The sequence below is a fragment of the Drosophila grimshawi genome, unplaced genomic scaffold, assembly GCF_018153295.1.
Source record: "Drosophila grimshawi isolate 15287-2541.00 unplaced genomic scaffold, ASM1815329v1 contig_1377, whole genome shotgun sequence".
In the NCBI taxonomy this organism is placed as follows: Eukaryota; Metazoa; Arthropoda; class Insecta; order Diptera; family Drosophilidae; genus Drosophila; species Drosophila grimshawi.
The window spans coordinates 4,799,577-4,813,907 of NW_025062900.1; the positions used below are offsets into that span (position 1 = coordinate 4,799,577).

Genomic DNA, 14,331 nt, shown 5'->3' on the forward strand with positions numbered 1-14,331 from the left:
TTGATTCTGATCAATAATATATGTATATATTTAATGGCTTCGGAGTCGCTTCCATCTGCCTGTTGCATAGCTTCACTAAACTGTTGTTTTTTTAATGTGTAAAAAACTAGTGATTTCACCAAAAAAATCTAAAGAAGAAAAGAAACAGAAGGGGGTACATTTCACATTACACATTTAAATTAAATTTGTTGTCAATAAAAATGCAAAACTTTAAACAAGACCAACCAAAGAAAAAAAAGGGGGGAAAAATGTATAAAAAGGGTTCTGTTTGGCTGCTTGGCCGCTGGGCAATCGCTTGTTGCCTAAATGCTGCCGCTTATCTCAATGGAAATCCACAAGGACCTCATAAATATGTATGTTTTGGGTCGTAGCTTTTTGCCAAACCTTTTTGCTGGTTGTGGTCAGAAAATGTTTAGTCCCAGCCAGTATTTGAAAGCAGCATGCTATCTATCTATCCCTTTCCATCGTTGCTGCCTGTCGGTCTATCTGTCTGTCTGTCTGTCTGTCTGTCTGCCTGTCTCACACCGGGACTGCGTCAAGGCGCCAGATAGTTTCAAAAGTGATTTGGGTACACTTTTGGGATTTGGTTTTTGTCCTGGAGCTGCTGCTGTGCCGTCTGTTCAACGGCATATTAAATTAAAGCGTTCAGGGTATCACCTCATTCGACCAGCAGCAACCACTCCGCCCACGCACCATCTCTTTTGCCAGCATATCCACATGGCAAAGTGTCAGTTGCAAGTGTCAAAGGTGCTTGTTTTTAAATTATTCGCACAACAGCAAACAACAGCAACAAAAACAACAGAAAATATTGTTTTGGAATATGCGTTTTAGCCACAACATTTATGAGAGAGAGATAAGCGTCGTCTCTTCTTGCTTCAGCTGGTTCGAGCTGAATGGTTAAACGAATGCTGTCGCCTTCTTTCTGTTCATGCCCAATGGCAAATTATGCAGAAAACCAAATATGACAGCAAAAAAAAAAATAAAAAATAAAAAAAAACTATCACAAAAATGAGAGAGAAATCTAAAAGTATAAAATCTCCTTTGGGCTTAGTCTGTTGAAATATGCATATGTAAGTATTTTAGACGAGTTTGAGTTTCAGTTTGAGTTTTGGTTTTGGTTTCTGGTTGTTGTTAATGGTGTTGACTTGCGAGATGAACAAGTTTACTTGGCAATTGAATAAATTAGGGCATTTTCTATGCATGTGGGGGTTTTAATTGATTTTGTCTGGTTAGCTTGAGCTTTTAAAGATCAGGCAAAATAAACAAAACAATTGAGAATGTTGCTATGGGACCTTATCGACTGTGGAATGCACTGACGCCTAGCAAACTTCCGGCGGGGAATAGGGGAGCGTGTCTGAACCTGTCGTTATTAAATTGATTTTTAATTTTTTATATATAGACTTAAGACATTTTTGGGAGCAAAGGAGGTTATTATTAAAATCTATTCTCCAAAATTATTTTCATTAATTTAAAGAGAGCTTAAAAACATTATTTTATATCTTATGGGATGCAATAAAATATGAAACAGAGATAACTTTAATATTCTTATTTGTATGCTATTATTATTTTTAATAATTAAGCTTTTGTCTTCATGAAATTTATTCTTTTATCTTATATCGATTTCAATTATAAATTGCTTGCACACTTTTAAAGATCTCATTTTAAAAGTTTGTTTTCTAAGAGCACACAATAATTTGAGCACAATATAATTGAACAAAATGGCAAAAGCTTTTACGTAAATTAATGCACTACCAGTAGGAGCGACAAGAATTTGAGTTTGCTGCAAAAAAGTTGCAACAAATGAAGAGTCAAACACGAAGGCCTAATTAAAAGCATAATTTAATTAAGAGCAGGCAGCTGCTGGCCTGAGAGTACAGCAGCAACAACAGCTAAAAAGGACAACAACAAAAGCTGCAGTAAAGAGGCGACTTGTGTGGCATATGCCACAAAACAAGAGCACACTGCAATATGGTCAAGTTATGCCTGTGTGTGTGTGTGTGTGTGTGCGTGTGTTTGTGAACCATGTTATGTGTGTATTAATGCAGTCATAAATTTTGTGGCAAGTGCGGCGGCTGCTGCAGTCATTTTCTGTAGTTGTTACTGCTGCTGTTGCATGTTTCGCAGAGTGTCGCACGAAAGTATGCAACAGAATTCAGAACACACACACACATAGAGACAGGAAAACTACAAACAAATAGTTGGCATTATTTAATATACAACAAATTACGTTTCATGTTTAACCACATGATTTATGCAGTCACAGGACTACCACCCTTCCTAACCCTTCCCTTTACTCGTTGCTCGTCTCTTAGCCAACAGTCCACAAAGACCGCCCATTTGCAATTGTCGCACAATTAAATTAAATGCAAACACTCAGCTTATAAAGACCGAAATGTAAAGATACCCTTTCTATAGGCGATAGTTTCTTGAGTTGAGTTGCGAGAAATTTCAATCCCTTCTGGACTTTGGGAGTTTTTTGAGCCCGCAAAAAACATATTTAACTCAATATAATTAGTACATTTTTAAGAAAATGTGTCAAGTTCCGTTTCAAAATGAAGAAAAATCGATTGCCAACCGATTTCTTTTTATAGATTATTTATGAGAACGAAAGTTGAAGACAGATAAAGCTGGGAGTGTGTTTATTGTTATATATCAACCACAAACATGCAAAAAGTTGGCGACAGTAACGAAACTAACTTGAACACTTCCAAATCGATTACTTGAAGTCTAGATGTAATGCGATCCCTTTCATATTAACATAAAGTTCAAGGACACCATTTGTGTTATACCCACCAGACCATTTTGACAATGGCTTAACTGTTGACGCTGCTCAGCAGTCAAAAAGTCCCAAAGTTCACACGTCATGTCAACCAAATTCTCAGACAGTAACAAGGCATTAGATGAGTTTTGATCAGAGTTTTGTAATTAAAAAATATATTATACATTTTTCAGAAGCAATCAAATCTTAGCACTTCCACGAAATACACATGAATTAAACTCTTTGCGTAAAATGTCACAATTCCAACTGCATTTTTAATATACCCCCTTTGGCTGTTTATAGAGTAGAGAGCGCTTAATAGGCTTTTGGATTTACTCTGGCATCTCTATTGTTCTGTAGATATTGCTCATTCTGGCCATCTCGTTCGGTGCGTGCGTGCCTTATTGACTTGGCTTGCTGATAGCTTGACAAAGCTGAGCCGCAAAGTCAATTGTGTGAGTACAGCTGCCTTGCCCAACGGAAATGAACGTGCTCTCTCTTTGGTCTCTGGTCTCTGGTCTCTGGTGTCGCATCTCTGGTCTCTGGTCCCTGGTCAGCAGGACGCCTTGCACAGTCTCGAACACAGCCAGCATCAGAATTAGATTTAGCAACCGAATCAAAATCAAAGCCCATAGAAGAAGAATTGCAAGCAGAAATACAACTGTGAACTGTGAACTGTGAACTATGCCAAGTTGATTTGTCATTTCTATGAGAGCAGGCTGGTTTTTCGTCTTTCTTTTTTTTTTTTGGTCAGCACTGTCCCCAATCCGCAAACTCTAGGCTACACTCAGAAAAATGAAGAAAATGGTTGTTTCTTACAACTACTGTTGTCATTTCTCAAAAACTTATTTTCGGAATTATCGATTAAGTTCGAGCTTAGAGCTAAGAAACTATTTATGACTTCTGATTTCTGATTCTGGTTTATATTCTTTTCTTCGCGTGTAGCTCCGCACTATTTGTTCATTTGTCTTGCTCTAACAGTCTTTATCCATCCATCCTTGCTTTCTCCTGCTCTCCCTCTCTGCCCCTCTCTCTGCACTCATGTTTACCCTGACGCTGGCCGCATATAAATCCAACTGCGTGTTACTCTGTCATGGAATCCACTGCCAGAATAGATAGAGAGAGAGAGAGAGAGACACGCTTTGCTAGGTAAGCAAGCAAGCGAGCAGCTTATACACACACACACACACACACACACCCCTTACCGCCCACCCCTCCCTATTCTCCACACAGCCTCCACCGCGTAAAGCAATCGTTGTGTGTGCTGCGAGTTCAAGTTTCCTCAGTTTGCACTAACTGTTGTTGATACGGTTTCCGTTTGTCTAAAGCTCCATGCGGCACTTAAGTGAACTTTAAACACTTTTATTAATGGCATATTATGTAATATACGTACAACCCACCCCCTTTGGCAAAGGGTTCTCATATTGGATGTGTGTGTGTTTGTGTGTGCGTGTGTGTGTGTTTATAATGGGTTATCTGGCCTCGGCGGCAAGTTTTTGCAACATTACTAGCTGCGAATGGGGAAACGAAAGGCACACTGTGAATGTTTTAATTAAAGTGGAATTGGGTATTCCAAGTGGGGCAATCCTAACCCCCACCTCTCCTTGCCAATTCACATACAGAATCTGAGTTGCCAAACGTCAACAGCCAGCAGCCAACAACTGGCTTTAGCCATAGCCAGATGTTACGCATACGCAGCGTTAAACTTTTACCACCCTACCCTCAATTACTGATTCCATTGCTGCAAGCGTTTGTTGCAGGTCTAACGGCTATGTGAACGATTTTGTGTCAGCTGCTCAAAGTGCTTACAAATATGAAGCAGAGTTGTTTCAAAGTTTGCTTTTCATTTTTGCTTTAACTGATTTGAATTGGGGAACGAGAATTGCCAACAACCTTGTAAACATATTTTTTGGGTGTTTCCTGACATAACACAAACAAAGAAACATCACTTAGCCATTTAACTATTTAATTATATGTTATCATCTCAATTCAAGTTAATGGTGGAGTAGGAATATAACTTGTTGATTTAACTTATTTATAGATATAAATATATATCAATTCTTTGTATAGTTTATTATTAACTTTAAAAAGTGTAATTTTGATGTTTTAAATATCTATTATTTATTTTTGCAGTACATTCTCAGTTCGTTGTTGCCTCAGATGTGATGCTGCCATACAATTGCCATAATTGCAGGCTTAGTCGTCATACTCGTCAGCCCCTCTACTCCAAGTCCAACACATTTACCTTTACGTTAGCTTGAAGCGAAGGAGGCGGAGAGGTTGCTAGTGGATAAGCAAATACTTTGTTCAGGCTCAGTCTCTTTTATATTACGTATATTACGCATACGCAACGTTTGCAGTTTAATATGCAAAATGTTTCACATGCTGGCGTTTTAATGAGTTGTCTCGGCACTTTAAAGGCCAGCACACATTTACCACACACCACCTACGGCTCTCTCCCCCAGGCCGTTTAACCCCCACCCATCTGTTACAGGCAAAGACCACAAGACAGGTTTCATTAAGTTCCCGATTTGCCTTCAAGCGTTTTCAGTATTGTTATTTGCAGATCGATTGACGTCGCATTTAAATCAATTGCAATTCTCTCAATATGTGTTGAGGAAAACATGTATCTCCTTTGTCATATATTGCTTATTATGCTTCATGTGCCGCAAATATTTGTCACAGCAGTTTTCTCGTCCATGGACCTGTGTGTGATTGTGTGTTGTATAAGTTCATCAAGCAGCAGTTGCATCATTTGTTGCAGCAATAAATGCGACGCTTGCAGACTCAGCTACTGCATCTTGTTAAGCGCTTCAGCAGCCAGATGTTTGTCACACGTACACAACATGATACACACACACACACACACACACACACACACACATACACACTCATGTACACTCTTGCACCCAGTTGTGTGCACTCCGAACGTATTGCAATACAAATGGCTACTCGTTTCACCGTAACTTTTTGCCAACATTTAATGTCTTATGACATTTGGCCATAATATCAGGCAATCACAACAACAACAACAATACGTGGAGTGTGCCAGTCGAGAGTGGCAAATTTTAAGATACCCTGTAGCCATTTATTAAATATATATATATATATATATTTGTATGTTGCTCTCTACCAGTAGATTTTGAGGGAATCATTTTAACATGAATTTTGACTCAGCATCCCATTTCTAAATTGAAATGTATCAAGCCATGATCAAAATGCCCCGCTTTCTTGACAAAGTTATGACTCTGGTCAGTTTTAACCCATTCCTGAGGGTACATAAATTTATTTAATCATTTTAAAATGCAAATCCAGCCAGAATCACGTTTACAACCTTAAATATAGTTTTATCTACAGGTCAAACAATGAATATAAAGCTCTGCCTTTTGAAATTCGTCTGAGATTTGACGAAGTTATGGCCCTGAAAGGTTTTGACCCATCCCTAAAGGCACTTTTTGAGATTATAATTTTAACATGAATTTCGAACAAGATTCGCGTTTCCAACTTTGAAAATTGCTTGTAGTTGTTCTAAGTTAAATCGTTGGAAACTTGCCCGTTGACCCGTTGCCAATTTTAAATGTAGTATTAAACTAGAGATCAAACCATGATTTAAATCAGATGCCTTTTCAGAATCGATTCAATTTAGACCGAGTTATGGCTGTGAAAAATGTGTTCCAAATCCTTGAAAATTAATTTCTGTTTCCGCTTTGACAAAACTTACTTTTATAAAAATCTCCTTAGTGCATCTGCCTTTTAAACCACTTTACCCAATTATTTTGTATAAATAGTTATAGGGTATGCTACAATAAAGCCAGGCATGTCAGCAGCACATTACAAGGCCTCATTCTAGTACGCAGCTCAGCTCAGCTTGCATAGTGCAGTTGATTTTTGCACAACAATTGCTGTTGTTGTAATTGTTATGAGCTCAAATTACAGCTGAGGGCGACGAACGTTGACGGGAAGGGGGCAGGGCACGAGGGTATACTAAAAAGTAATATATTTTACAACAGCAAAGGGCGAGACTGCATATTATATTTATGCCGTTATGCCGCACAACAACAACAACAATAACAAAAATAACAACACAAACAATTGCAATAGCTGTTGTTAAAAGCAGAAATTCGCATTAAGCTGAAAGAAAAGCAAGAAAGGCGACGCTGCAGCAGTGCAACGAGGGGAAGGATTGGAGTGCAGACAAGTTCAGGCCACAAGTAAACGAGGCAAGCAGCTTGTTTTAAGACATACAAGTGTGTGTGTGTGTGTGAGTGTGTGTGAGCAACTTGCATTAGTAGTTGGAAGGAGGCGACTGCTGGCAAACATCTTCCTGTTGTTGTCCTGTCGCTTGTTGTTGGCCTCGGCGCTCTACCATGAAATCTTTTCTTCATAATAAAAACAGACATACACACATACTCGCGCACACATTCCGCACACCCGCACACACACGCACACACACACATACACACGCACATGGCATACAAATAACAACTGGCAGCATTGCCATAATTCTTGTCTACGCACAAAAGTATGCTACACTTTATACGAGTATGAAATAAATAATTACAAACAAGTCAAGCAAGCAACCACAACGATGTTTAGTGTCGGCCAGCGGTGGTTGGTGGGGGAGGGGTGGAAGGTTAGAGGTATGGAGGCATTGAGAATGTAAGAAGTGTATGGAGTAGGAGTTAAGGGGCAAGGGGTACACACACAGTCAGTTGCAGGAAACATACGTCAACGCCGACAGTGCTAAAAGTGCATTACACTGCAGCCACAGTAAGACATATCAATGTAAATAAGTGCTCGTATATGTGTGTGTGTGTGTGTGTGTGTGTGTGTGTGTGTGTGTGCTCAAGTATGCGGCTTAAACGGTATTTGGTGAGTTGAGCTATGTTTGCAATGCGGTCTTTGCAACTAATGAACATATCTTGAGATGTGTCGAATACACAGAGCAGATAAGTTAATCTCCTTTATTGGCTTAATAAAAAAATTGCCTTGCAGTTATTCATTTGGATTTCATATCTTAATCAAATGTTGTTGGAATGATATAAAATATGTATCTCATACCAAACTTTCACTGTATAATTACCCATTAATTATCTTTAACAATGAGGGTAAATTGCTGTCGATATAGGAGATTAGTATCTAACACCAAAATTAAATATTAAAATCACCATAAAACATGTATTTCATGCTCAAATTCCATTCCGTAATTATAATTTTTAAAATACCGTTTAAGCTACAACATCCCTTAAATTAACTATAAATAGTGAGCATCAGAAAAGTAACATGCATTAACCGAATTAATGGATGAGCAATTTTTATTTGTAATTTTGGGTTAAAACTGTTGTAAAAACGTTTGGCATGCTAAATAAATAATAATCCGGCCATATTTAGTTATCATCCTAAATGTATGCGTGAATAAACTGTTCGCAGCTTTTGCGAAATTAAAAATAATTTTTGATATTTAGATTGTCAAAAAAAATAAAACATTTACTTCATTAGCTAATATTTGTGAAATTTATGCTTGTGGTTTCGCTGGAATTGACGTAATATGCAAAACGGCAAGTTTATGCTTATACAAATTGAATACAAATTCAATTTTGGGAAGTTTAAATTTTATTTTACACACTAATTTTATATTTATGGATTTTCCAAAGCTTTAACTTTAAGAGCGCATGAAAAGAAATCTAATTTTTACAGGTACATCTATATTTACATATATATTTGTATCTCCATTAAGTATTTGAAAAAATGTGCATTAAACTTTTGTATGTAAGCGATAAAGGCCACAACTTTCGATCTGAAACATTCATTGGATATTTATAAAATATTAAAGAAGCTTAAGTATTGGAATATTTCACATATAAATCGCATGGTCATTTTGTTCAGTGCATTTTATTTCCTGTTATGATGTTGTCTACATTTCTGTTTTGATTCGGTTTGGTTCATGAAGACATCGTCTTCACATGCTCCAGCGACCGCAACACGCAACCAGCTATCACTCCCCTCAACTGTGGCAGCAACCGCAGGCACAGAAAAAATAAAAAAATTCACAAAACTGAGAAAAATAAATGCAAGGCAAAAGTTTTTCTTAATGCTGCCTCTTGTTGTTGCTGTTTGTTGTGTGTACATGTCTATATATCTGTGTGTGTTTGTGTATGTGAATATATTTTTCTGTTTGCTTTGTTTTGGTTGCATTTGCCAGACTTTTGACTTGTGCTTGCATCTCTGTGGGCACACAGAGGCAAATGAACCAGCAGGACGACAACCTCAAAAGTCAAATCACCCACCTCAGTTGCCCTTACCCCTTATCCCTCACCCCTTAACCCACACCCCTCAGCAACAGCCCTAGACAGAAGTGCTAGTGAGCTGTGTGCACTTGCATTTATGAATGTTTAAGCACTCGAGAATCTACAGCAAAGTTACACCAAAGGAGCAACAGCAGCACAATTGAAAAATTCATAAAGCCACCAGAGAAATACATGCATAAATGAGTGGTGAGCGGGGAGTGAAGGGCAGCAGAGAGAGAGAGAGAGAGAGAGAGAGAGAGAGAGACACCACCCACCAAGTTTTGTGGGTGTGTGTGTGTGAATTGAAACTGTAATGGCGGCTAATTATGACAAGTCGTACACAATCTCAAGTGCAACAGAATGTTGCACCTTCATTTCTTAAATGCAAAGTGAATCTTGGAAAATTTGAGACATTTTCAAGTTGGAAGCCAACATCCATAAACTTTCACATCTTAGCAACGATTTGACTAGCAAATGTTTGTCTGAGCTTTGCAGTCTCCAGTAAAGTAAACAAACATGTGGATAATATCTTAAGCCTGTAAGAAACTTACATCGTAAACATATAAGGGCTGACACTGTAAATTTATAATGAATGAACAACAAGCGAAAAATGATGTTAGCAAATTCGGTTCATGAATTAAAATTGTTGACTACCAACAAGTCCATTTCTGGGTAGCAAATGCTTCAACATGCTGAAGTATAAATAATGTAATTTAAATTAATTATTGTTATTATAATACTGTAATTTGAAACAGAGTGAAATTTATCAAATAAAATAAAAAATTAATAACATAGAATGTGAGAATCGAGCAGGTCGACTAGAAGATACCCTAAAGCACAGCTGATATTTGTTTGATTTCAATATAAAAAATCAAATTTGGGTTTCTTAATGACATTTTTACTGCTGATCTGTAATTTATTAAGGTAAATTATATAACAATTGAAAGGCTGTCTTTACAATTGTATCGGAAATCGATTTGTATCGATATGCAGAAAATTGTGGTAGTTCGCTATGAAATTAATCTGCGAATTATATGTCAGAACTTGTCTGACGAATTTAAGGTCTCTAAATATATAATCTCTCAGATCGGCGTCATTATGAATGAATGCTCTAGAATATAGATATATATATATACATATTTATGAACTTTCATACTTTCTCTGATTGTCTCATACAACTTCACAACTCTATTATTCTAATGTTGTATATTTTTAACGGCTTCCGGGTATACAAAAAATTGAAACGATTCAGCCTTACTAAAATATATAATTATTAAATATTTTAGCCGCTTTTTAGCCTTTGGCTAACAGCTGTTATTTGCATTTACAAATCAGTTAAAAATCACATTCAAAATGATTCATTTCGCCTGCAGCTTGTTGTTATAAAACGCTAAGTGAAAACTGTTTCTGTTTACAGGCAAAAGAATACATCAAAAAAAAAAAAAAAAACGTTGACCTAACAAATCACTTTATTTATCTCTTTAATACACCGATTTTTCCTCATGTTCTCTGTTTTCTTTGTTTACAACGCGTAAAAACCACTTAAATAAAGCAAATGAAAACTATATTAAAATGCATATAAAGCTTACATAAGCACAATTACGCGCTTGCCGCAAGAGAAAGGTTTCGCTGGTAACGGCTCCTGTGGCAGGGTCAGCAAACGCTTATAATTATTTGCATAAAAATATGCAAATCGTGAACCAAGTCAGCCAACGATAAAGTCCGAATGTAATTCACAGTTTCACATTTGCTTTCCTATTCAGAAGAGTATTCCCACATTCAAATTTTCTTCTTTTTTTGCATGCAATGCTCGACTGCGGCATACTCTGCTAAAGTGATTACCATTAAAAGAAGATCAACAATATAAGTTTAGTCACTCGATTTACACTTATCGAAATCATCGAATTCGTAGTCCCCCAGTGTGTGTAGCACAGTAATTTTAATATTATAAAATGCTTTTCGAATCATTTGTGATTTTTATAATTATTTCAATCATTTCCATTCAAATCGTTAAATGAGGCTTGGTGTTATGGTCATGTTTGTACTGTCAATTTTTGATTTTATTTGACGATTAAATTTAAATTTTTTTATTTAAATTTTTGTTCTATCCATATTAAAATGAGGTCTTAACTTTCAAATGGAATAAAATTGCTGTTGGTTGCTGTTGGCAGACAAATGTTTCAACATTTGTATATATTGCAACATTTTGCTCAGCAGCAATTTTTTTTTTTTGTTGCGTGGCATGTGGCAGCAACAATCGCCATGTTAATTACAATAATACAGAAAGCGCTATGTTGAATCAGAACAGGCCAAAAAACACAAAGTTAAAAACCATATAAAAAAAAAATATTTTGCGGGTCACAATTGAAAACGTTGAAATCCCTACCCCGCACTCCTTCGCCCTTCCCTCCCACCAACCCTCTTCCAACCACACAAAACACACAGTAGATTGAGCTATTTGAGCTTTTTGTGGCAGTGTAAAAAAAAGCACAATATGAAATGCATCTGTGTTTAGTCCGTCTATTTTCTTGCCCCGCATCTGAACAATGAAAAAATAGATGTATACATAAATATATATATACATATATGTATATATATATATATAAATTGCACACATAAAACAGATTTGCGCAAACAAAATACATGCGGGAGTTGGAGGGGGATGCTGACGAAAGGGGGTCTAAAAAACTGCAAGCAGACAAATTAAAACTAAGCGCTTCATGGACAAACAACTATCCCAAAGGGGGTAAAGGAGAGGCAACAGAGTAGAGAGAGACAGAGAGAGAGAGAGAGAGAGAGACAGAGAAAGAGAGAGGGCGAACAGGGGGCGGCACTCGAGCTAATGGCAGCCACTCGACCATTTACTCCATTTAGTTGTAAACAAATACACACACACACACACACATACTTGCAGACTCACAATGCTGCTCAAACTGTCAATCAACCACAAAATGTTGGGCTGCAATCTGCAAAAGCACTGAACACAATTGAAACATTTAATTTCCAAATACAATTTGGACACGTTGCAAAAAACCCACTTCTCGACATTTTTAGTAAATATTTGAAGCAAAGAAGATTATCATTAAATATGAAATATATTCAGTCTTCAAACACACAAAAATATACAATTGTATCTGAGCAAAAGACGGGGAGTTAAAGTGGAAGACTCTTGTTGATACATGTTGCACACATTTGCAATCACTTTTATTAAGACCTTTGATGTTTACAGATTAATAAAAATTGAAATTCAACAATTGAACTATAATGCAAAATATCTTAAAGATACAAAACTCGACGCCAATTCATAACTTTTAGCGGCACTAGAAACGGAATCGAAATCCGTTTCGATTCGACACCCTGATTCGATAATCAAGTAACCTGGCCAACAGTTTATTTTACCTCAACCCTCATAAATATGAGCATATGAAATGTAAATGTAATTGAGTCAATATCCATTTGTGGAGCATAAACATTCGATTGCATTTTCTCCACACATATATCGCTCTTGCTATTCCTAGATTCCAAAGCTGCCTCGCATGTGTGTGTGGGTATGCATTATTTATTTGGTGGCTAGTGATTTACAATTTCTACAATTTCAACAGTATTTTTTTTTTCTTTTTTTTGAATTTTTGTATTGATTGCAGCAACTCGCGACTGTTGCGTCTGATAATAAAATAAATCAAATCCGTTCACCCAAAAACTGCCCGCAGCAAATACATTTGCTCTCTCTCTCACTGTCTCTCTCTCACTGTCTCGCTCTCTCTCTCTCTCTCTCTCTCCCTCTCTCTCTCTCTCTCTCTCTCTCTCTCTCTCTCGTTCTCTCTATGAGTGTCTGTGTGGAGTTTATGTAGTTATTTCTATGTGCATGGCATGGTTTTTGTTGTCCCTCTTGTTTGCTCATGTGTTGGGTTAAACTATACGCCGTATTTTTAATTAAATGTGAGCTGCAAATTTGCACAACTAAATTGCATTGCCATGTTATACCCATTTGCTGCTCTCCCTCCCTCTCTTTCTTATCTGTGTCGCCTACACTGACAGAAAGAGGCATCAATTGTTAGCTATCTATGTGGCACATACTTTTAATGGAGTATAATTATTTTAAGAATGTTTTTTTTTGCTTTTCATGTTTGACTTTTAACTTTCATATTGAAAAGTTGAAAGAAAAAGAGGAACTTGACTAAACCCATTTTTACTCATAATTTCTCATGGATTTTTTTTATCTTTTGCAGGATGGCTGTGGCTTTGCCTGTTGGCTGATGGGGGATCAGCAGATGAATCGCTGGACACACGCGAAGGCGTCGATGTGGTGCTCAAGTGCCGTTTCACCGAGCATTATGATTCAACTGATTTCACCTTCTACTGGGCCCGCTGGACCTGCTGCCCCACATTGTTCGAGAACGTCGCCATTGGCGATGTGCAGCTCAACTCGAATTATCGGTAAGTTCTGCTGTGCGTCTCTTGTCCACTCTGACTGTCCGTCCGTCTGCCTGTCTGCCTGTCTGCTTGTTTTCTGTGTGCAATGGTCTGATAAATCACAGGCAACCTCATAAATTCAACAACTGATGGCCTGTCAATAAGGCAGGCGAAAAGTTAAAGGCCGCACTCGAAGTGGGTTGGGTTGGGTTGGGTTGGAATGAATGGATGGATGGAGTCAACTGCACATTTATTTAATTGCCTGAATGACATCGACACTCAAGGCCCAAGCAAATGGGAATTATGGGCCCAAGGCTGCTCAACCCTCCCCCTACCGCGTCGCATGTTTATTGATAAAAGATGAAAGATGCGAAAGTTTCGCGATGCGTTCAGCTGTTAAATTTATTAAAATTGCCAATGCCTGGGCTGGAGGAGAAGGATGACAAGGACGATATCGACATCGACATCGACATCGACATCGGCCCATCAGCGAGATGCCCTCGTTTTGTGTACATCATTAAATGTTCATCTGGCAGGCGATAATTCATAGCCCAGCCACGCCCACAACAGCAGCAGAGGAAGACAGAGAGAGAGAGAGAGAGAGAAGGAGACGGAGACGGAATGATAGATCCGCATGCAGTGTAAACAAGAGGATAGCTCAACATACACTCCCCTTCCCCCCCGAGAGGTTGGTTGGGTTGGTTGGCTGGTTGCTATAAGGGGATATATAAGTGTTGGCAGCACAAAACGTGGCCATCACACGCAGCTGTGCCCGACGCCAGTGTTTCGAAAGCAAAAGCGAAATTATTATTATTATTATACCATTCTGTTAAAACAATGGCAAAAATACGCAAAATAAATTGTTCTACGAAA

General features: G+C 37.8%; 1 protein-coding gene across 1 annotated transcript in view; it reads left to right on the plus strand.

Annotated features, from left to right (window-relative positions):
- LOC6570606 overlaps positions 1-14,331 on the plus strand; it is a 111,682-nt gene that overhangs the window by 44,458 nt on the left and 52,893 nt on the right. Inside the window, exon 2 of the mRNA XM_043214727.1 lies at positions 13,275-13,482. Coding sequence (XP_043070662.1) covers positions 13,275-13,482 — 208 coding nt within the window. The remainder of the gene's footprint in view (positions 1-13,274; positions 13,483-14,331) is intronic.